General features: G+C 38.6%; 1 protein-coding gene across 1 annotated transcript in view; it reads left to right on the forward strand.

The window, feature by feature from the left end:
- The window catches only part of LIPC (lipase C, hepatic type), a 291,231-nt gene extending 273,929 nt beyond the window's left edge, over nucleotides 1–17,302 (forward strand). The window contains exon 10 of the mRNA XM_053717525.1: nucleotides 16,793–17,302. Coding sequence (XP_053573500.1) covers nucleotides 16,793–16,904 — 112 coding nt within the window. The 3' untranslated portion in view covers nucleotides 16,905–17,302. The remainder of the gene's footprint in view (nucleotides 1–16,792) is intronic.
- The last annotated feature ends 8,777 nt before the right edge of the window (nucleotides 17,303–26,079 follow it).

Consider the following 26,079-nt stretch of genomic DNA (forward strand, 5'->3'; position numbering starts at 1 on the left):
TGACAATGGTTTGATCATTGAAGACACAATAGCTACAAAGAATTACTCGCCATTTAAGGTTTTAATCAAGGGGTACATATAGTTCATGAGCCCTGCGTGTTTAACGTCTCGATAGAGGGAGAGAAGAAAGGCAAAACAATGAAAAAGGATTGATCTCACCCATTTTCTATATTAGAGGCGCTCTCTGTGGTCTGGGGGCTATATGAGAGGATGTGTCCCTCTGACTGGATGGAGCTGATGATGGGTTGTTGCTGCTTGGAAGGTGCAGATTCAACTCCTTGCAACATTCTTCAATGTCTCCAGGGCTTGGACAAGTTTTCCTCTGGCCTTCCCATGTGAGCTGTACTTTACATGGGAATCCCCACCTGTAGGGGATGTTGTTTTTTGCAGTAGAATGGGAAGAGGTGCAAATTCCCTTCTTCTTTGTAGGGTTCTACTCAGCGTATATAGAGAGTGCTGTTCCCTGGAAGCTCAGGGGTGATAACGATCTAGCTTGCTTCATGATTTACCCTTTCTGTTGGTAATCCTGGAATTTTAATATCACATCTCTAAGCGGTAGTCTCTCTTTTGGTCTGGGCCTCAGGGCCCTGTGGTATCTGTCCATAGCGATCGGCGCTAAGTATGATGGTGATTTCTAGGCACTCTGTCTGGTCTGATTTGTTTCTTCAGTGACATCTTCTTATAGATGTGATATCTCTTCTCCTGAAGTTTAGTAATTATAGGTAAACTTGTGACCTTCCAGGTATATCTGATTGATAATCCTCAGGCTTGAAGTGTTAACCCTGCTGCGATCCTAAGATAAGATGCTTCTTTTTATATATATATATATATATATATATATATATATATCCCTCAAAGAGTGCTTTATAAGAAGATGTGTGAGGCTGAAGCAGTTTTAGTTGTTTATTAATCCAACCTGGTAGCCCAGTAGTAGTATTGTTGGTGTTGATATTTTATGCCCAGGTAGGGGTTGTTAGCAGGGTTTAGGAGATTGTAGCTCACCTCATGTTAGAGTAAAAAGTCTTCATATAATACTATTTGTGGATTTGTACATGAGGCTAATAATGTAAGAAAGAGGTACCTTAGTAGGCTTGCATGCTGGATCCTTGGATTGCTGGATTCTTGGGAATAGAAGCAGAGTAGGCTTCTGATGTGCCAGGCCCCTCAGGAATATATGGTTATAACGATCATAATATTGATTGTAGGGTAAAGAAAACATCCCTTACTGTGTTTGGATTGCAGGTCTTTAGGTTCCCAGCAACGATGAGGTGGATAAGGACCAGATCCAATGAAGGCCATAGTAGGCCAGTAAAGAGCCGGGGCCTAGATTACTGAGCTGCGTGTGGTTCTGTCCCACAGCTGCCTTCGGTAGTACCTTAGAGGGATAGGGTTCCTTCCCCAGCAGAGGTTTATGCCATGATTGGCTTTTTTTCTGGGAGTTCTGGAGTAGGCCCGAATGAAGCTGGGGACTAAAGTAGCTGGTGGTGGCCAGTCGCGTCACGGGTGTGTAATTTAGGCCATTTTCTGGGCACCAACGCTGGCGAAAATTGATGGACCTGCTTTAGGAGATATGCATCTCCATTTTAGTGGTGTATCCTTATTTAACAAAACTCTGGGCCTATCCTATGGAGATCACTTAAAGTGCAGCCATTTCCCAGACGGCCGGCTCTGCTCCCACACAAAAGAGATTTTACCACGGTGGTGCCAAATAACAAACACAAAGCAGTGTATAATACCCTCATTGCTTGCCAGTAACACAAACGGGCAATACACGTGCAGTGTCACTTCTTTTTGGGCTATATGTGTTATACATAGGGACATAGTGCACCTTTAAAATGTTGCTGCTACTCAGGGGACTATAAAAATGGGCAATTAAGTGTCTAATTAGTTTGTATAGATTTTGCTGGACAGACTGCTGAAATACTGACAATTCTACTCTAATTTCACTTACCTACACGTGATCCTCTGTTAAAGGGACAATAAACACTTTGAGATGGTAATATAAAATGATTTATATATATATATATATATATATATATATATATATATATATATATATATATAAAAACAAACATCTGCAATATACTTTTATTATTTATTTTTTTGTCCCTTTTTCCTGTAATCCCATTCTGAAATTGTGAGCTTTTCAGTTCCTGTTAGAAATGGAAGTGCAGAACATTGTTATATTCCACACAGCTATTGGCTGCACACTCTAGTGACCTATTTATAACTGTCCCTAATTGGCCACAGCAGAGAAGGTAATTGAAGTTACATCATCAGCAAAACACATGGAGACCGGCAATGGGCAATCCCCTTTCTGGGACCTGGTGCAAAGTGGACAAGCTGGCGACCTCCAGCCCACAAATACGATTCCAATTCCAATACTCCACAGCACCAAGGAATTTTATAAATCTTCTTTTATTGTTTTACAGCATATAAAAACATAGACAGTGTGGATATGCGACGTTTTGGGACCTCAGTCCCTTAATCATGCAAACATAACGATACACCAGCCAATCACAGTGAAGTTCAAAAAATGCCTTGCAAGGTATGTAACCCTTTCAAAGCTAGCTCTTTTCAGTTGGAATATACTGACATCTACTGGTCACAATTAAAAACAATTTCAATGCAAAAATAACTTCAATGCAAAAAAGACAAGGTTAAACACATAAAGGAGCAAATGTACATATCAGACTAAAAACTTTTTCCATGTATAGAATATTTTTCACATCAAATATACATATCAAATTTACAATAAATAAACACAGCTACGCATTACTAGAGGTTACAGTGGGGACAATCCTAATGACTGACATAAGGTCTGTGCACCTAGAGGAAGACAGCCAGATCCCATTCTCTATTTAACCCCTTGGGGTACATTATGTCTAATTTATAGATCCAAAATGCTTCTCTCTGTTTTAAAAGCATTTCTCCATTACCGCCTCCCCTAGGTGCACATACCTGATCTATGATTTGCCAACGGAGCTGGCTGATCTGATGGCCATGCTCCAAAAAATGGCATGCTACAGGTGCTTTTTCATCTTTTTTTCGAATGTTAGATTTATGCTGGTTAAGTCTATTTCTCATACTTTGGGTGGTCTCTCCTACATAAATTCGGGCACACGAACATTTTATAATGTAAACCACAAATGTGGATTCACATGTATAATAGGATTTCAACTTAAATTTATGTCCACTCCTAGGATGAACAAATTCTCTCCCCTTAATTACATCCCAAACAAGGGTAACAACCAACATTTTTCTCAGTAATATATCTTTCTTTATTTCTCTGATTAGAACCTAAATCTGACTTAACCAAAATATCACCAAGATTCTTTACACGCCTGTGAGCCATAATAGGCTTATTCTGTAATATTTTTACTCCTTTATTACAGTTCTGGATAATGTGCCAATGTTTTCTAATGATATTAGATATCCTATCACTATACTCACTATGTTGGGATATGAATATCAATCTCTCATCCTTTGCCTGTTTGGCTATTTCTTTATCCCTTCTATGGCATACATTCTGTATTTCTTTATCAATTAGCCCCACTGGGTAACCTCTATCAAGGAACTGTTACCCCATTTATTTAAACCTTAGTTTCCTGATCATTTACAATTCTGTCAACTCTAATTAATTGACTCCTAGGTAAGGAGTTCTTTCATTTGATGTTATGAAAGCTATCATATCTCAAAAGGGTGTTACGATCTGTTTCTTTACAATGTATGTCCACTTTTAGGTCATTTCCCTTTTTATACACTACATTGTCAAGAAACACCATTCTCTCTTCGCTATGTACCAGAGTAAATTCCAGGCCTGCCACTTCTTGATTAATTTCTTCTACAAACTTGCATATCCACACTGTCTATGTTTTTATATGCTTTAAAACAATAAAAGAAGATTTATAAAATTCCTTGGTGCTGTGGAGTATTGGAATTGAAGTTACATCATGGTAGCTCCCATTGTTTTATAGATACAAAGGGCTAGATTACAAGTGGAGCACTAAATTATTGCACTCCCGCAAACGGGCAAATGTGTTCGTTTGCGGGAGCGCAATAATTAATCAGTCATTACAAGTGGCTGGTTATTGCTACCTCAAGCTCAATTATAAGATCTATGGTTAATTTTCTAAAAGTGCCCCAAATGCCCTTAAAATTAAAAATTAATTAAAAACAACTGCACTAGGCAGTTTTTGGGGTCAAAAGTTAGTGGGAGTGGGGGTTAGAAATAAAACAGCACTGAAAAGTGCCTTTACATTGCGGTCTATGGGAAGTGTGTGTTCCTATAGACAGCAATGTAAATATATATGTATATGATGATATACATATATATTTATGTGTTACGTGTTAGAATCCCACAGCTGCAAACATGTTTTTGCTTGAAGAGTTTCTGAAAACATGTTTTTAGTTGTTAACTCATAAATATATATGTATATACTCATATACATATATATTTAAAAATGCTGCCCATTGCAAGCTCGCGTTCGCATTGCAATTCATTTGTAATAGCAGCTGCACATTATCGTGCGCAGGTATTACAAAGTGGAGTGCTAATATCACTTGCTCACAAGCAATATTTAGTGCTCCACTTGTTATCTGGCCCTTAAACTTTACACTTATTTTGTCAATATTTAACCACCTAATGAAACTTAAAAAAAAAAAAATCTACATGTTATAATCAGACTAATATTTTTAATGCATTATTCTATCTAGCATTTATTTAGTATTTAATATACCTTTAAAGGGTCATGAAACCCACATTTTTTTATGTCATGATTTAGAAAGAGCTTGTAATTCTAAACAACTTTCTAATTTACTTCTATTATCCAATTTGCTTTATCGTCTTGATATCATTTGCTAAAAAGCATATCTAGATAGGCTCAGTAGCTGCTGATTGGTGGCTTTCCACATGCCTCGTGTGATTGGCTCACCCATGTGCATTGCTATTTCTTCAATAAAAGGTATGTAAAGAATAAAGCAAATTAGATAATATAAGTAAATTGGAATATTGTTTAACCCCTTAATGACCAGACCATTTTTCAAATTTCTTATCCTTAATGACAATGGCTATTTTTACATTTCTGCTGTGTTTGTGTTTAGCTGTAATTTTCCTCTTATTCATTTACTGTACCCACACATATTATATACTGTTTTTCTCGCCATTAAATGGACTTTCTAAAGATACCATTATTTTTATCATATCTTATAATTTCCTATAAAAAAATTATAAAATATGAGGGAAAAAATGGAAAAAAACACACTTTTTCTAACTTTGACCCCCAAAATCTGTTACACATCTACAATCACCAAAAAAAACACCCATGCTAAATAGTTTCTAAATTTTGTCCTGAGTTTAGAAATACCCAATGTTTACATGTTCTTTGCTTTTTTTGCAAGTTATAGGGCAATAAATAAAAGTAGCACTTTGCTATTTCCAAACCACTTTTTTTCAAAATTAGCACTGGTTACATTGGAACCCTGATATCTGTCAGGAAAACCTGAATAACCCTTGACATGTGTATATTTTTTTTTTAGAAGACATCCCAAAGTATTGATCTAGGTCCATTTTGGTATATTTCATGCCACCATTTCACCGCCAAATGTGATCAAATAAAAAAAAAAAAGTTCACAAATTTTGTCACAAACTTTAGGTTTCCCACTGAAATTATTTACAAACAGCTTCTGCAATTAAGGCACAAATGGTTGTAAATGCTTCTTTGGGATCCCCTTTGTTCAGAAATAGCAGACATATATGACTTTGGGGTTGCTTTTTGGTAATTAGAAGGCCGCTAAATGGCGCTGGGTACTGGCAGCTGTCTGCCAGTACCCAATTTGCCCCAAAAACAAAAGTATTTTTTTTTTCTTTTGCAATTCTTAATGTTTTCTGTAGTGTAGCAGCCCCCACAATACCCCCATCCCCATCCCCCTCCCAGATCCTTTTATATTAAAATTTTTAAAATCTTTTCCCCCCACTTCCCTCCTCATTAGTGTCAGTGGCTACCTAATGCGCGCGCGCACGCACACACATGAACATGCGCGCGTCCCCCCCCCCCTCACGCTCCCGGCACCCGGCATGCACATTGCACTTACAGGAACCGGATGCCGGGTAGCGATGGGCCGCCCACCCGCCTCCCTGTTACGCTCCCACCCACCAACGAACGGCACCATCGCTACCGGTGCAGAGAGGGCCACAGAGTGGCTCTCTCTGCATCAGAGTCTTCTAAAAAGGTATTGCAGGATGCCTCCATATCGAGGCATCACTGCAATACCCTGAGAGCTGCTGGAAGTGATTGTGATCGCTTCCAGCACTCTGTTAGACAACTGACGTACCAGGTACGTCTATTGTCATTAACTGGTTGTTTTTGCATGACGTACCTGGTACGTCAGTTGTCATTAAGGGGTTAAAATAGTATTCTCTACCTGAATCATGAAAGAAAAATTTTGGGTTTAGTGTCCCTTTAAGTTTATCAACAAATGATCACTTCAAGTCACATGACATCAGTGCATGCTTGCAGCACAGAGCCTGAAACTGCAAAGAGCAGCAGACATATACTTCATGTTAAGAGCAGGGACAGCACAGATTGTGTCTACTATTCTAAACCATTTTACAAGCAAGTTTTCAAATGTAACCCTTTATTAGTTATACTACTCATCACAACTCACAAAACATCCTGCAGCTTTCCTGTTTGACAAGCATAGAACACGTGCATAGGAGCAATTATTTACAATAACGAGGTTTCAGTTTCAGTGAAGATGGAAAGAATGTTTTTGGAGTGATAACAATCCATAACGGATTTGGACGTTAAAATCCCACAGCTGCAAACATGTTTTTGCTTGAAGAGTTCCTGAAAACATGTATTTGCTTGAAGAGTTCCTGAAAACATGTTTTTGGTTGTTAATTTCTTGTCATCAGAACCGAAACTTGGAATGCAACCGAATTTGACATATACAATGGGTGTTTCACACCTCTTAAAGCTACAATACAGCTGGTTTTAATTAACCACTTTGTACAGTGTGTAAGGGAAACAATCCTGATAACCATATGTATATAGGCCCGATGAGTATACAGGACGTTTGCTCAATGATTATATTATAAATTGTAATATTTTAAAAGTATTTTTTTTTCATTATTTCCAATTATTGATTGAGAGAGCACCATTTTCAGGTTGGCGAGATTTACTTCAGAAATCAGAAAGAATAGTGCAAGATATTAGTTTCTATCAAAAGAAAGTGGCAGTAGCTGATATCATCTTCTAGAATGGGATTTTAACAGATCGCTTACTGTAAATCATGAAATCACTTAGGGACAAGGTTTCTTCCATTGCAATAATTTATCCGCCAAAAAAACAAAATTTATGCTTACCTGATAAATTTATTTCTCTTGTGGTGTATCCAGTCCACGGGTTCATCCATTACTTGTGGGATATTCTCCTTCCCAACAGGAAGTTGCAAGAGGACACCCACAGCAGAGCTTTCTATATAGCTCCTCCCCTAACTGCCACCCCCAGTCATTCGAAGACAAGAAAAAAGGAGAAACTATAGGGTGCAGTGGTGACTGTAGTTTAAAAATAAAAAACACCTGCCTTAAAATGACAGGGCGGGCTGTGGACTGGATACACCACAAGAGAAATAAATTTATCAGGTAAGCATAAATTTTGTTTTCTCTTGTAAAGGTGTATCCAGTCCACGAGTTCATCCATTACTTGTTTGATACCAATACCAAAGCTTTAGGACACGGATGAAGGGAGGGACAAGGCAGGAACTTAAATGGAAGGCACCATTTAGAATTTAGAAAAAGTGTGAAGCGAAGACCAAGTCGCCGCCTTACAAATCTGTTCAACAGAGGCCTCATTTTTAAAAGCCCATGTGGAAGCCACCGCTCTAGTGGAATGAGCTGTAATTCTTTCAGGAGGCTGCTGGCCAGCAGTCTCATAAGCTAAGCAGATTATGCTTCTCAGCCAAAAAGAAAGAGAAGTTGCCAAAGCCATTTGGCCTCTCCTCTGTCCAGAGTAGACAACAAACAAAGCAGATGTTTGATGAAAATCCTTTGTAGCTTGTAAATAAAACTTTAAAGCACGAACCACATCAAGATTGTGTAAAAGACGTTCCTTCTTTGAGGAAGGATTAGGACATAATGAAGGAACAACAATCTCCTGATTGATGTTCTTATTAGATACTACCTTAGGAAGAAACCCAGGTTTGGTACGCAAAACTACCTTATCTGCATGGAAAATCAGATAAGGGGAATCACACTGTAAAGCACATAACTCCGAAACTCTTTGAGCCGAGGAGATAGCTACTAGAAACAGAACTTTCCAAGATAAAAGTTTAATATCTATGGAATACAAAGGTTCAAACGGAACCCCTTGAAGAACCTTAAGAACTAAATTTAAACTCCATGGCGGAGCAACAGGTTTAAACACAGGCTTAATTCTAACTAAAGCCTGACAAAACGCCTGTCCGTCTGGAACCTCAGCCAGACGTTTGTGCAAAAGAATAGACAGAGCAGAAATCTGTCCCTTTAAGGAACTAGCAGACAATCCTTTCTCCAATCCCTCTTGGAGAAAGGATAAGATTCTAGGAATCCTGACTTTACTCCATGAGTAACCCTTGGATTCACACCAATGAAGATATTTACACCATATCCTATGATAGATTTTCCTGGTGACAGGCTTTTGAGTCTGAATTAAGGTATCAATGTCCGACTCGGAAAAACCACGCTTTGATAGAATCAAGAGTTCAATCTCCAAGCAGTCAGACGCAGAGAAATTAGATTTGGATGTTTGAAAGGACCTTGAAGTAGAAGGTCCTGCTTCAGCGGCAGAGTCCATGGTGGAAAGGATGACATGTCCACCAGATCTGCATACCAAGTCCTGCGTGGCCATGCAGGAGCTATCAAAATCACCGAAGCTCTCTCCTGCTTGATCTTGGCAATCAGACGAGGGAGCAGAGGAAATGGTGGAAACACATAAGCCAGGCTGAAGGACCAGGGCGCTGCTAGAGCATCTATCAGCGCTGCCTTGGGATCCCTGGACCTGGACCCATAACGAGGAAGCTTGGCGTTCTGACGAGACGCCATGAGATCCAGTTCTGGTTTGCCCCATAGTTGAATCAACTGGGCAAATACCTCCAGATTGAGCACCCACTCGCCCGGATGAAAAGTCTGCCGACTTAAGAAATCCGCCTCCCAGTTCTCTACTCCTGGGATATGGATAGCTGAGAGATGGCAAGAGTGAACCTCTGCCCATAGAATTATCTTTGAAACCTTCAACATCGCCAGGGGGCTCTTTGTACCCCCCTGATGGTTGATATAGGCTACAGTCGTGATGTTGTCTGACTGAAATCTGATAAACCTGACCACAGCTAGCTGAGGCCAAGCCTGAAGAGCATTGAATATCGCTCTTAGTTCCAGAATGTTTATTGGAAGGAGGGCTTCCTCCTGAGTCCACGAACCCTGAGCCTTCAGGGAGTTCCAGACTGCACCCCAGCCCAGAAGGTTGGCATCTGTCATCACTATAGTCCATTCTGGCCTGCGGAAGCTCATTCCCCTGGACAGATGGACCTGAGATAGCCACCAGAGAAGAGAATCTCTGGTCTCTTCATCCAGATTTAGCAGAGGGGATAAATCTGTGTAATCCCCATTCCACTGATTGAGCATGCAAAGTTGCAGTGGTCTGAGATGTAGGCGGGCAAATGGAACTATGTCCATTGCCGCTACCATTAAGCCGATTACTTCCATACACTGAGCCACTGACGGCTGAGAAGTGGAATAAAGAGCACGGCAGGAAGTTAGAAGCTTTGACAACCTGACCTCTGTCAGAAAAATCTTCATTTCTACTGAATCTATCAGAGTTCCTAGGAAGGAAACTCTTGTGAGAGGGGAGAGAGAACTCTTTTCTTCATTCACCTTCCACCCATGAGACCTCAGGAATGCCAGAACAATGTCCGTATCAGAATGTTGTCTAGGTAAGGAGCCACCGCTATGCCTCGTGGCCTTAAAACCACCAGTAGGGACCCTAGAACCTTCGTAAAGATTCTTGGTGCCGTGGCTAACCCGAAGGGAAGAGCCACAAACTGGTAATGCCTGTCTAGGAAGGCAAACCTGAGAAACCGATGATGATCTCTGTGTATCGGAATGTGGAGATAAGCATCCTTTAAGTCCACGGTAGTCATATATTGACCATACTGGATCATAGGTAGGATGGTTCGAATAGTCTCCATCTTGAAGGATGGGACCCTGAGAAATTTGTTTAGGATCTTGAGATCCAAGATTGGTCTGAAAGTTCCCTCTTTTTTGGGAACTATAAACAGATTTGAATAGAATCCTTGCCCCTGTTCCTCCCTTGGAACTGGGTGGATCACTCCCATGACCAGAAGGTCTTGAACACAACGTAAGAATGCCTCTCTCTTTATCTGGTTTGCAGATAATTGTGAGAGATGAAATCTCCCTTTTGGAGATGAGGCTTTGAAATTCAGAAGATATCCCTGGGAAACAATCTCCAGAGCCCAGGGATCCTGGACGTCTCTTGCCCAAGCCTGGGCGAAGAGAGAAAGTCTATCCCCAACTAGATCCGGTCCTGGATCGGGGGCTACTCCTTCATGCTGTTTTAGAGGCAGCAGCAGGTTTTTTGGCCTGCTTTCCCTTGCTCCAAGCCTGGTTAGGTCTCCAGACTGGCTTGGACTGGGCAAAATTTCCTTCTTGTTTTGCAGTAGAGGAAGTTGAAGCTGCGCCACTCTTGAAGTTTCGAAAGGAACAAAAATTAGTCTGTTTGGTCCTTAATTTGTTGGACCTTTCCTGGGGAAGGGCGTGGCCTTTTCCTCCAGTAATATCAGAAATAATCTCCTTCAGTCCAGGCCCGAATAGGGTCTGCCCCTTGAAGGGAATGTTGAGAAGCTTAGACTTTGAAGTAACGTCAGCTGACCAGGATTTGAGCCATAGTGCTCTACGCGCCTGAATGGCAAAACCTGAATTCTTAGCCGTTAGCTTTGTTAAATGAAAAGCGGCGTCAGAAATAAATGAATTGGCTAACTTAAGAGCTTTAAGCCTGTCTAGGATATCATCCAATGGGGTCTCCACCTGTAGAGTCTCTTCAAGAGACTCGAACCAGAAAGCTGCCGCAGCAGTGAGTGGGGCAATGCATGCAAGAGGCTGGAGAATAAAACCTTGTTGTATAAAGATTTTCTTAAGGAAACCCTTTAATTTTTTATCCATTGGATCTAGGAAAGCACAACTGTCCTCAACGGGGATAGTTGTACGCTTAGCTAAGGTAGAGACTGCTCCCTCCACCTTAGGGACCATCTGCCACGAGTCCCGTGTAGCGGCATCTATGGGAAACATCTTTTTAAAAGCAGGAGGGGGAGAGAAAGGTACAACTGGTCTATCCCATTCCTTCGTAATAATTTCTGAAAACCTCTTAGGGATTGGAAAAACCTCAGTGTAAACAGGCACTGCAAAGTATTTGTCCATTTTACACAATTTCTCTGGGACTACAATGGTGTCACAGTCATCCAGAGTTGCTAAAACCTCCCTGAGCAACAAGCGGAGGTGTTCAAGCTTAAATTTAAATGCTGTCATTTCAGAGTCAGACTGAAGTAACGCCTTCCCTGAATCAGAAATGTCACCCACAGATAGAAGCTCTCCTGCTTTGGCTGTACATTGTGAGGGTATATCAGACATAGCTACTAAAGCGTCAGAAAGCTCTGTATTTGTTCTAGACCCAGATCTGTCTCGCTTTCCTTGTAACCCTGGCAGTTTGGACAATACCTCTGTGAGGGTATGATTCATAACTGCCGCCATGTCTTGTAAGGTAAACGCATTGGACGCGCCAGATGTACTTGGCATCACTTGCGCGGGAGATATAGGTTCTGACACATTGGGAGAGCTAGGTGGTTTGACCTCCCTTTTGTCAGCCTGAGAAACCTCTGGTGATAAATCTTTAAAAACCATAATATGGTCTTTATAACTTATAGAAAGGTCAGTGCATTTAGTACACATTCTAAGAGGGGGTTCCACAATGGCTTCTAAACATAATGAACAAGGAGTTTCCTCTATGTCAGACATGTTTAACAGACTAGTAATGAGACCAGCAAGCTTGGAAAACACTTTAATAAATGTGAAAAAGCAATTAAACAAAAACGGTACTGTGCCTTTAAGAGAAAAAAAACTACCACATAAACTGCAAAACAGTGTTAAAAAGTAGTAAGCTTGGAAAACACTTTAATAAATGTGAAAAAGCAATTAAACAAAAACGGTACTGTGCCTTTAAGAGAAAAAAACTACCACATAAACTGCAAAACAGTGTTAAAAAGTAGTAAACTCTACAAAATTTTTACAGTGTGTATAAGAGACTAAAGCAGCATTGCACCCACTTGCAAATGGATGATTAACCCCTTAGGCCCCAAACCGGATTAGAAAAACGGTAAAACCATTAAAAAACAGTCAAACACACTGCCACAGCTCTGCTGTGGCTCCTACCTGCCCTTAAACATGATTTTTGCAGGATAAAAACCCTCTATAGCGGTCCTAGCTGCCAGAGGACTCCTTTAGGGAAGCTGGATGTCTCAGTCTGAATATCAACTGCGCAAAAAGTGAGCAAAAATAGGCCCCTCCCACCATGCACTCAATGTCAGAGGGCCTTAAAAAAGTACTCCTAGGAGTGATCTAACAAGCCATGTGGAAAACTAGGCCCCAAATAAAGATTTATCACCCTCAGAAAAAAAACATTTTTTCTGTAAGTTATGCAAACGTTTTTACACTAAGTAATATGAGAGTTAACATGAATATTACCCTTATCTTGTAAGCATGATCCCAGTCGTTGTTAAATCACTGTATCAGGCTTACCTCAAATATACCAGTCATTGTCAGCATTTTCTAGACCTTATCATCTCTCTAGAAAAAAATATACTGAATATACCTCAAAGCAGGTGATCTGCAAACCGTCCCCCCAACTGAAGTCCATACTCTTCAGTTATGTGTGAGAACAGCAATGGACCTTAGTTACAAACCGCTAAGATAATCAACCTCCAGGCAGATTCTTCTTCCAATTTCTGCCTGAGAGTAAAACAGTACAACGCCGTTACTGTTTAAAAATAACAAACTCTTGCCTGAGAGTAAAACAGTACAACGCCGGTACTGTTTAAAAATAACAAACTAAGTCACCACATATCTCTTGATACTTCCTTTCTTGTCGAGAGTTGCAAGAGAATGACTGGGGGTGGCAGTTAGGGGAGGAGCTATATAGACAGCTCTGCTGTGGGTGTCCTCTTGCAACTTACTGTTGGGAAGGAGAATATCCCACAAGTAATGGATGAACCCGTGGACTGGATACACCTTTACAAGAGAAAGTCAAATTACACTGTTTTAGAACAAGGTTTGTTCAATTTCTATTATTGAAAGAAAATGGCAACATGATGTTTTAGAAATTATAAATCACAGTTTTTAAAAACATGATTGTCTCGCGTTCTAATTTTAAAAAAAACAACATCTCGGTTGCCAACAAAAAGACAAACAATGAAATCCTATACACGAATATGCCATTCTTATTGAAATCACAATTATGAAGATAATAGTACTGAAACTGACAATCACAACAATGTGAGTGTGAATTAGAAACAAACATTTACAGAACACGACTGCTATGCGCCATCTCTAGAATTTGTGGTTGTGATTTCCATTTTATCATTTTTCCTGCAGATCCCATTAGCTGTACAGGTTATCATGCATTAAATACATATCAATATGTACATTTATGACCTGCCCACTGCAGACAGACTATACAATAGCGATGAATAGTGCGTTAATGGATCTTGACCATGGGGCCGATTTATAATTTGTCTGGCGGACATGAACCGCTGTATCGATCATGTCTGCTAGACATCAATAAATGCAGACAGCATACGCTATCTGCATTTATCATTGCACAAGCAGTTCTGGTGAACTTCTAGTGCAATGCCACCCCCTGCAGATTTGCGGCCGCTAGCAGGGGGTGTCAATCAATGGATTGATGTCCACAGCCTCAGAGGCGGCAGATTAATTAAGTAGCAGCAATCTGAAAGCTTGCGCGTAAAAAGGGGTATTTGGCACCATTAGGTCCATGATAAATCGGCCCCCATGTATACAAGTACATACAACTCTAATATTTTGTCTGTGGTCTTGTACATGTGTAACATAACAGAATTATTCCAAATCATATTGGAATGCTTGCAAATATGTTAAAAAAAAAAAAAAAAAAAAAGGCAATTTCAGGACTTTATCAATACCCTTTAGGAGTCAAATTTGATAAGTGTAAAATGGTCTTGAAATCCTGTAGAAAAGTATCAAGAACATGGATTATGATCTTAATTTCATCTCCATACTAAATATAGGGATTTTGTTTTCGGAAAGATGAAAATACTTTCTCAGCTCAGAGAAACAGCTGCAAACCTGCAATTGTTATTACTTTGAAACTTTTTTTTTAAAATGACCCCAGTGTTTTAATGCAAATATTGAGAAAGGTTTTACAGCTACTTATGCACATCTTATTTAAGTCAAGGGAAATATTCTTTAGAATGCCACACTATCACAAACTCATAATCCAGTAAAAACACAACTAAAAAAATGAAAATACCACCTGGATATAACTTATGAAACCTCAAGAATAATAAAAACTAACAAAAGATATAACAAATACATAACAAAAAATAAATAAAAAAACAAACATACAATTGTGTCTAAACCTAAAAAAATTATTTTGTGATTCAGACAGAGCATACCATTTAAAAAAAAAAAAGTTTCCAATTTATTATCAAATCTGCTTCGTTCCCAGGATATTCTGTGTTGAAGACATACCTAGGTAGGCACCTGGAACACTACATGACAGGAAATAGTGCTGACTCTGGCCAATGGATACAATTCTTACACAACTTCTGCCACATAGTGTTCCAGAAATGGGCCGGGCTCCTAAACATACGTCCCTGCTTTTCAACAAAAGATACCAAAAGAACGAAAAATATGATAATGGAAGTAAATTAGAAAGATGTTTAAAATCACATTCTCTATCTGAATCATGAAAAAAAGATTTTGGGTTTTATATCTGTTTAAGACTTCTTGCAAACATGTATACCTACTCCCATGTCCCCTCTAGTACGTTATGATTCTGAGTATGAGAGAAAATAGGTTAAAAACATTTTTTTTAATCGAGTAATACAGGAAAAAAATAACAGGGTGCGTTAGAGAAGATTACTTTTTTTTTTTCTTTGTTAGTAAGTCTGATGAGGTTTCTGTCCACAGACAAATTAGTGCTCATTTGAGGAATACTTATGTAATGAATAATATTATTAGCAATGAAAGCATTCCAAGCAAAAATATTAATTAAAATATCTGATTACAAAAGCATGTTTTACTTGAGATATAATCTTGAGTCAAAAAAAAGAGCAACCTTTATTTGGTACATCCAGGGTCATATGTTGGCCAAGGCCAACTGTCCTGTGTTTAGCGAGGGCAACCCTGGTTTCAGATTGTGTGAAATATATCATTATAATCATTGCTGAGGGTGGAGGGCTTTAGGGAAGTAGAATTTCCAGAGGCTACAAAAAAATCTAAGTGAAATACACCACTGCTACAGCCAGCATATGTGCAAACTGTATGTAAGTACTCAACAAGAATAATGCAGTAGTTATATCCTGGATATGAACACTCAGCAGACTTATTTTCAATGGGGGATTCATTTTCTGTGTAGTAAAAGTAAGTTAACTATTTGATGTCTGATCTTGCCAACGAAAACTAAATATTTACTGTCCTGACAATACTGCATAATGGTAGAAACCTAAGTGGCCCCTATGGAATATATATATATATATATATATATATATATATATACAGTATATAAATATGTATATTCAGATTAGTTAAAGGCAGATTGTTTAATTTAATGTATGATTGCAAAACTACAGCCCACATCTTGATCTCCAAGGAGTTTTGTGTGTTCCTCAGCAACACTGGTGAAAATGTTACATGTGTCTCATTAGGTAACTAGACAAGTGTATTTGTACAAAATGTTGTGAATTAAATTAATTAAGAGTAACTCAATGCCTGTTTAATGTTTAAAGGGACAATAAACCCAATTTTTTTCTTTTATGATTCAGATAGAACATGGAATTTTAGGCAACTTTCTAATTTACTCCTATTATCAATTTTTCTTCATACTCTTGCTATCTTTATTTGAAAAGGCAGGAATCCAAGTTAAGGAGACGGCCCATTTTTGGTTAAGAAGCCTGGATAGCGCTTGCTGATTGATGGGTACATTTAGCCACCAATCAGCAAGCACAACCCAGGTACTGAACCAAATAATAGGCCAGCTCCTTAGCTTAGATTCCTGCTTTTTTAAATAAAGATAGCAAGTGAACGAAGAAAATTGATAATAGGAGTATATTAGAAATTTGCTTAAAATTGCATGGTCTATCTGAATCATGAAGAAAACAAAATTGGGTTTAGTATCCCTTTAACTACAAATCTGATTAGAATATCAGCACAATCTGAACTATTTTGGAGCATATTAACACTTTTTTTTTTACTGCAATTGTTTTTCAATGGTTAAACCCCATTCACTATTTTCCTTGTTTTTGTGAAGCCAGGGCTTTCCAATGTCATTGTGGTAGCAAAATACCCTTCAATAGAAAGATAACAAATCTTAAATTGTTTGCTGTCCCTTTAATGACATGATTTTTTAATCTTAAAATCTAAAAGGCAAAAGTAATGAATGTGTTTTAAAGAATCATTTCTGTAGCTGAATTCTAAATTGTCTTTTTACAGAATGACTTTCTGTTCTGAAAATGTTGACAACATCAAAGTTCTTCCATCCCAGGAAAAAAAATATGTGAAATGCGTGAATCCAAAAAGAAAAAGAGTGAAGAGGCACAGATGATTAAGGCAAAAAATGTATAAAATATATATAAGCCATCCTCAAAGTAGATGCCTGTGAACAGACTTTTTTTGCTGTTGTCTTTGATACCTTAAATATGATGTTCTCAATTTAATTAAATGTCTGTGTTCAATTAATTTTTAACAACTGACCTGTACTTGAGGAAGCATTTAAAGACAAATTATTAACCACTGCAGTATGCAATTGCAAACCTAATGTGCTCAGTGACTGACTCACTTCTCTGTCATATTTTTGCTTAATGTGCTGATCAATTTTCGGTTATGTTTCAGAGAATAATTCTCTTTTTAATACTTTTGAACTTGATGTATTTATGTTAGAAATTTTAGGAAAAACACAGCCAGGTTTAAAGAGACATTAAACTTAAAAACTATTGTATCACATGCACATGAAGGAGCTCTATTTAAACATGTAAAATGTTTTTTTGGGTGAAAAAAATGGGGAGCTTTGGGAACTGGTGGGCAGTGGTGCACCTGTGTTTTGTGCCATGGTCACAGCAGGGACATTGTAGAGTTGGGGTGTGGGCTGGCTGGATGTGGTATGGGTGAAGCAGTGGCAATCCCTTAAAACTGGGACACGGAGAAGCTGCAAGCAGAAAGCTGATTAGACCTCTCAATCTGAAAACCCTCTTGAATCTGAGAAAATGAGAATCCATATGGTTCAACACTATATCATACAGGCCAGGACAAGGGGTACAAAAGCTATAAGACAAACGCTCAATGCAAAACCCCAGGGAGGTCAGAAGCATCTTTTCTTCATAAATGGAAAAAAGTAATACCTTTTATAATGCTTTCTTTTAGATGATACACAAAGAACTTTCATTTCCATGCAAATGATAGAGAAATATATTTTCTGTATTGTATGTAAAAGAGATCATTCTAAAATGTATCGCAAGTTTTGTCTTTTTTTTAAGCAGATTTTTCTGTACTGTGGAAAAAAGTCATTTTTGTATGCTCGTTAGACGTCACAGACCAGCAATAAAGCAATGGGACATCTGCTTATTTCTAGGTTTGCAATCTTAAATTGTTGGTTAACTTGATCGTTTTGGAACAAATCAGTGTAACTATGATATAAATCGAACCCCACTTTTTTTTTTCTCTTCAAAATAAAAGTGTTTTTACAGCTAATCGCTCCGATTTACTCATACCGCTCCTCCTCTCGGTAACGATCTACATTTGTTATTATTCAGTGATGTTTCTTTATCCGGTCAATTGATTTTCTGGCCTTTAGGCAGCAGAGTCAGGGATCCGGAAGAAAATAAAGAAGCACATACGCAATTGATCCAAGGGGCATGCTGTGTAAGGACTTGACCGCCTAAAGGCCAGAAAATCAATTGGTCGGATGAAGAAACATCACTGAATTAAAAAAAAGTGTAAATCGTTGCCGGGATTTATATCATAGCTATATTTATATCATAGTTACACTGATCAAGTTTACCATCATTTTAAGGCCTACTTACAAAAGTATTTTATCACCAACACATGGCCACTTTTAGCATAGGGCAATTTCTAATTAGGATCATGAATTCATAACACATAATAAAAAAGCCTTTATTTTACCAGGTCATTTAACAACATTTGGCTTTTTTACCTATTCACATTTCCTCCAAATATTAAGAGATAGTGAGTATATTTGATATTATTCAATATTAATTATACCTAATTTTTAACAGAGACTTCCTAATGTGAAATTGATTTGGGATTTATAAATAACTCATTTGTACTGCTAAATAAAATGTGATCTAAAAATTGATAAAAATAAACAAATCTTCACAATTTAACGTTGTCAATACTACCCTCAAAGCCCAAAAGATACAAGTAAAATATGTGGATGCCTCAAAGTGTAGTCTAAATACAGAATTGACGCAAAAGCCAATTGCACTTCGTGGTGGGCTTGGTATATTAGCAGTTACTCAGCTGACTAGTCTCCTGGTCTCTGCAACCCTCTGGTAGTTTAACAAATGGTTTCTTTTGCCACTGGATGAACTCATCCTGACACAATAACAAATATCAGTTTAAATATTTTATATTTAAAAGACATTGCACAATAGATTTAAAAGCAAGAAGTTTGTTGAACTACTGTATCTACAGCCATTTCTTCATGCTGATCTAAACTAACATTCATCTGAAACCCCTTTCTAATAAAACAGAAACAAATTAAAAAATGAACTGGTGCAGATGACGAAACTGCTTATATTTTACACAACTCTTGTAGCTTTCACCACAAAAGAAGTAAAACAATCATAACAAAATTTACCTATGGATGTTTCATAATACAGCTAGTGCACAAATAATAATGTAATTGCAATAAAGCTAATCTCTGATTTTTCTGAGGCTGCCCTACATGCATGTCATAGAAAGGGCCATATGATAGCCAATGATTCACAACCATTTTTTGTAATATCAAATATAGCATTTTAAAAGGGGTGGATTGATATACCAGGGCCACTGGGTAGTATTTGCCCGTCTGGGGCAAAAGTTGCCAGTCTTTACCTGAAGATGAGTGTAACATTTCAGAAGTTTATATTATTCCATTGAGCTTTTGTAACGGGAGTACCTGAAAAGAAGGGGAAAAAAATATCTCAAGTATGATATTGTACTTCCAAACAGATCTCTTCAAGTAACATTTCTTTATGAACATGTATACATCCTATAGCACTAGAGCCCAAAAAAAGTTTTAGCTCAGGAGAGACAGAAATATGCTGAGGCTGTATAGTCCTGTATAGCTTTAACACAATTAGTGAAAATAATAGTATTAGTTTAACTATGTGTTGTTGTTTTGTTTTTCAAATCTTCAAGACTGGCACCTGATTCCAGATGATTATTACAGTGTGTGCTACTTGCATTGAGCATTATTGACAGACGAGTCAGTGGAGTACCAGCCAAAGACTAATGATCGTGTATTAGTAGTGTTTCAGGAGATATAACAAAATGAAAACAGCCACTACTTTTATTTCATACAGCCACAGCACATAAATATATATTTAAAGAAATTGTATTTAGTTTATACATAATATATAAACAGTAAGGATAAAAAAGGAAACTTAAAGGGACATTAAACACCAAATATTTATTTTGTGATTCAGATAGAGAATATAATTGTAAGCAACTTTCCAACATACGTCACTATTATCAAATTTGCTTCAGTCTCTTTGAATCCTTTTTTCGAGGCGTAGCAATGCTCTACTAAGAGCTAGCTGGATGCATTAGGTGATCCATTGACAGGAGGCAAATATGCACAGTAACCAACTAACAGCTAGCTCCCAGTAGTGCATTGCTGTTGGGTCTACCTAGGTATGCTTTCCAACAAAGGAAAAAAACAAAGGAAATTTGATAAAAGAAGTAAAAGTGCAAGCTCTATCTGAATCATGAATGGAAAAATTTGGGTTTCATGTCCGCTTAATGAAGTTTTAAATAAATTGAAACTTAAATGTAGAAACATTAATCTTAGCCTAACATTATTTTAACATTTTAAAGTTATCTAAGAAAAATGTTTAGAGTAAACACTGCTTGAACCATTTGTTTTTGGAACAATGTAAAAATATATTTTTTTTAAATTCAATATTACTCCAAAAATTATAAATGAACAACCCTTTAATAAAATAAAATAAAAAAACTAACAAACAAATGCAGTTAAAGGGACAGTCAACACCAGAATTTGTATTATTTAAAAAGATAGAGAATCCCTTTATTACATATTCCCCAGTTTTACATAATCAACTCAGTTACAAAGTAATCACGAAGGTAAAAAGTTTATTAATATAACTTAGCCTCTGCAGACAGCCCCCTCATTTCAGTTCTTTTGACAGACTTGTATTCTAGCCAATCAGTGCTGGCTCCTAGGTAACTCTAAGGGCGTGAGCACAATGTTTATCTATATGGCATACATAAACTAACACCCTCTAGTTGTAAAAAAATGTCAAAATGCATTCAGATAAGAAATTAGCATATGAGCGTACCTAGGTTTAGCTTTCAACTAAGAATACCAAGATAACAAATCAAAATTGATGATAAAAGTAAATTGGAAAGCTATCCTATAAAACATATTAAAGAAGGCACCACATAGCGTAGTACAGTCTTATAACACAGGTAAAACGATTATGAATGAAAATTCACTTACATTTGATGAAGCACATTGAAGTGCTGTACTTGCAGGCCAGATCTTCTAGAGTAATCTGGCTAACTCGCCTCCCATTTCAGGAACCAGGTAATAGATATCAATCCAGTGGCAAACTGTAAATGTTGGATCCAAGGGTTGGGTGTTCTGCCAGTTAGTTTAACTGCATCATACCAAAACCAATAAGTGTGCAAAAAGCAAATAGGTTAATTCAGCCTGAGGAAACAGTGTGTCACTGTGAAACGCGTTGCTGTTTATCTATGTGTTTGCCACAATAAACACTATTTTAACCTATTTGCTTTTTGCACACTTGTTGGTTTTGGTATGATGCAGTTAAACTAACTGGCAGTACACCCAACCCTTGGATCCAACATTTACAGTTTGCCACCGGATTGATACCTATTACCTGGTTCCTGAAACGGGATGCGCGTTAGCAAGGTTACTCTAGAAGATCTGGCCTTCAAGTACAGCACTTCAATGTGCTTCATCAAATGTGAGTGAATTTGCATTCATAATCATTTTACCTGTGTTATAAGACTGTACTACGCTATGTGGCGCCTTCTTTAATTTGATTTATAGGATTCTTTTGAATGAACGGCCATTCACAGAAGAAGAGCAGCCAATAAGTTTTTCAGAACTCTGGATTTTGTTGTTTCAAAAACACTCTTTGGGAACATATGTGAATATTCCCTGACATATGACATTTAGCACTTTAAATCACAATATTGTTACCTCATTTATTATAAATATTTTTTCATTATGGAATGATTATTATGTATTGATCATTTATATACACGTTTGCACTGTGCAATTTTAACATTTTGTTGCAGCCCTAATTAGCACTTAGGTGCGCCTATATAAGTAGGTGTTCTGTAATAGTGATGTCGCGAACCTAAAAATTTGGGTTCGCGAATGGCAAACACGAACTTCCACAACTGTTTGCGAACGGGCGAACCGGGCGAACCGCGATAGAATTCAATAGGCAGGCGAACTTTAAAACCCACAGGGACTCTTTCTGGCCACAATAGTGATGGAAAAGTTGTTTCAAGGGGACTAAAACCTGGACTGTGGCATGCCGGAGGGGGATCCATGGCAAAACTCCCATGGAAAATTACAAAGTTGATGCAGAGTCTGGTTTTAATCCATAAAGGGCATAAATCCCCTAACATTCCTAAATTGTTTGGAATAACGTGCTTTAAAACATCAGGTATGATGTTGTATCGTTCAGGTAGTGTAAGGGTTACGCCCGCTTCACAGTGACAGACCAAACTCCCGGTGGTGGCACTGGGGTGACACTGTGCCCTGGCAGGCAGGCACTGAAACGCAAACGTGTGAAGGAAACTGACTGCTATTATTTAACACAGTCAAAAAAGTGTTGTTGTTTTTTTTTAAATCTACACTACTGTTACACCAGATATGAGTGGTGGCACTGGGGTGACACTGTGCCCTGGCAGGCAAGCACTGAAACGCACACGTGTGAAGCAAACTGACTGCTATTATTTAACACAGTCAAAAAAGTGTTTTTTTTTTTTAAATCTACACTACCGTTACACCAGATATGAGTTGCACTGGGGTGACACTGTGCCCTGGCAGGCAGGCACTGAAACGCACACGTGTGAAGGAAACTGACTGCTATTATTTAACACAGTCAAAAAAAGTGTTTTTTTTTTTTAAATCTACACTACCGTTACACCAGATATGAGTTGTACTGGGGTGACACTGTGCCCTGGCAGGCAGGCACTGAAACGCACACGTGTGAAGGAAACTGACTGCTATTATTTAACACAGTCAAAAAAGTGTTGTTTTTTTTAAATCTACACTACTGTTACACCAGATATGAGTGGTGGCACTGGGGTGATACTGTGCCCTGGCAGGCAAGCACTGAAACGCACACGTGTGAAGGAAACTGACTGCTATTATTTAACACAGTCAAAAAAGTGTTTTTTTTTTTTTAAATCTACACTACCGTTACACCAGATATGAGTTGCACTGGGGTGACACTGTGCCCTGGCAGGCAGGCATTGAAACGCACACGTGTGAAGGAAACTGACTGCTATTATTTAACACAGTCAAAAAAGTGTTGTTTTTTTTTAAATCTACACTACTGTTACACCAGATATGAGTGGTGGCACTGGGGTGATACTGTGCCCTGGCAGGCAAGCACTGAAACGCACACGTGTGAAGGAAACTGACTGCTATTATTTAACACAGTCAAAAAAGTGTTTTTTTTTTTTTAAATCTACACTACCGTTACACCAGATATGAGTTGCACTGGGGTGACACTGTGCCCAGGCAGACAGGCACTGAAACGCACACGTGTGAAGGAAACTGACTGCTTTTATTTAACACAGTCAAAAAAGTGTTTTTTTTTAAATCTACACTACCGTTACACCAGATATGAGTTGCACTGGGGTGATACTGTGCCCTGGCAGGCAGGCACTGAAACGCACACGTGTGAAGGAAACTGACTGCTATTATTTAACACAGTCAAAAAAGTGTTTTTTTTTTTAAATCTACACTACCGTTACACCAGATATGAGTTGCACTGGGGTGACACTGTGCCCTGGCAGGCAGGCACTGAAACGCACACGTGTGAAGGAAACTGACTGCTATTATTTAACACAGTCAAAAAAGTGTTGTTTTTTTTAAATCTACACTACTGTTACACCAGATATGAGTGGTGGCACTGGGGTGATACTGTGCCCTGGCAGGCAAGCACTGAAACGCACACGTGTGAAGGAAACTGACTGCTATTATTTAACACAGTCAAAAAAGTTTTTTTTTTAAATCTACACTACCGTTACACCAGATATGAGTTGCACTGGGGTGACACTGTGCCCTGGCAGGCAGGCAGGCACTGAAACGCACACGTGTGAAGGAAACTGACTGCTATTATTTAACACAGTCAAAAAAGTGTTTTTTTTTTTAAATCTACACTACCGTTACACCAGATATGAGTTGCACTGGGGTGACACTGTGCCCTGGCAGGCAGGCACTGAAACGCACACGTGTGAAGGAAACTGACTGCTATTATTTAACACAGTCAAAAAAGTGTTGTTTTTTTTTAAATCTACACTACCGTTACACCAGATATGAGTTGCACTGGGGTGACACTGTGCCCTGGCAGGCAGGCACTGAAACGCACACGTGTGAAGGAAACTGACTGCTATTATTTAACACAGTCAAAAAAGTGTTTTTTTTTTAAATCTACACTACTGTTACACCAGATATGAGTGGTGGCACTGGGGTGATACTGTGCCCTGGCAGGCAAGCACTGAAACGCACACGTGTGAAAGAAACTGACTGCTATTATTTAACACAGTCAAAAAATATTTTTTTTTTTTTTAAATCTACACTACCGTTACACCAGATATGAGTTGCACTGGGGTGACACTGTGCCCTGGCAGGCAGGCACTGAAACGCACACGTGTGAAGGAAACTGACTGCTATTATTTAACACAGTCAAAAAAGTGTTTTTTTTTTTTAAATCTACACTACCGTTACACCAGATATCAGTTGCACTGGGGTGACACTGTGCCCTGGCAGGCAGGCACTGAAGCGCACACGTGTGAAGGAAACTGACTGCTATTATTTAACACAGTCAAAAAAGTGTTGTTTTTTTTTTAAATCTACACTACTGTTACACCACATATGAGTTGCACTAGGGTGACACTGTGCCCTGGCAGGCAGGCAGGCACTGAAACGCACACGTGTGAAGGAAACTGACTGCTATTATTTAACACAGTCAAAAAAGTGTTGTTTTTTTTAAATCTACACTACTGTTACACCAGATATGAGTTGCACTGGGGTGACACTGTGCCCTGGCAGGCAGGCACTGAAACGCACACGTGTGAAGGAAACTGACTGCTATTATTTAACACAGTCAAAAAAGTGTTGTTTTTTTTTAAATCTACACTACCGTTACACCAGATATGAGTTGCACTGGGGTGACACTGTGCCCTGGCAGGCAGGCACTGAAACGCACACGTGTGAAGGAAACTGACTGCTATTATTTAACACAGTCAAAAAAGTGTTTTTTTTTTAAATCTACACTACTGTTACACCAGATATGAGTGGTGGCACTGGGGTGATACTGTGCCCTGGCAGGCAAGCACTGAAACGCACACGTGTGAAAGAAACTGACTGCTATTATTTAACACAGTCAAAAAATATTTTTTTTTTTTTTAAATCTACACTACCGTTACACCAGATATGAGTTGCACTGGGGTGACACTGTGCCCTGGCAGGCAGGCACTGAAACGCACACGTGTGAAGGAAACTGACTGCTATTATTTAACACAGTCAAAAAAGTGTTTTTTTTTTTTAAATCTACACTACCGTTACACCAGATATCAGTTGCACTGGGGTGACACTGTGCCCTGGCAGGCAGGCACTGAAGCGCACACGTGTGAAGGAAACTGACTGCTATTATTTAACACAGTCAAAAAAGTGTTGTTTTTTTTTTAAATCTACACTACTGTTACACCACATATGAGTTGCACTAGGGTGACACTGTGCCCTGGCAGGCAGGCAGGCACTGAAACGCACACGTGTGAAGGAAACTGACTGCTATTATTTAACACAGTCAAAAAAGTGTTGTTTTTTTTAAATCTACACTACTGTTACACCAGATATGAGTGGTGGCACTGGGGTGATACTGTGCCCTGGCAGGCAGGCACTGAAGCGCACACGTGTGAAGGAAACTGACTGCTATTATTTAACACAGTCAAAAAAGTGTTGTTTTTTTTAAATCTACACTACTGTTATACCAGATATGAGTTGCACTGGGGTGACACTGTGCCCTGGCAGGCAGGCACTGAAACGCACACGTGTGAAGGAAACTGACTACTATTATTTAACACAGTCAAAAAAGTGTTTTTTTTTTTTAAATCTACACTACCGTTACACCAGATATGAGTTGCACTGGGGTGACACTGTGCCCTGGCAGGCAGGCACTGAAACGCACACGTGTGAAGGAAACTGACTGCTATTATTTAACACAGTCAAAAAAGTGTTTTTTTTTTTTTAAATCTACACTACCGTT

Source organism: Bombina bombina, chromosome 6, assembly GCF_027579735.1.
Source record: "Bombina bombina isolate aBomBom1 chromosome 6, aBomBom1.pri, whole genome shotgun sequence".
Lineage (NCBI taxonomy): Eukaryota > Metazoa > Chordata > Amphibia > Anura > Bombinatoridae > Bombina > Bombina bombina.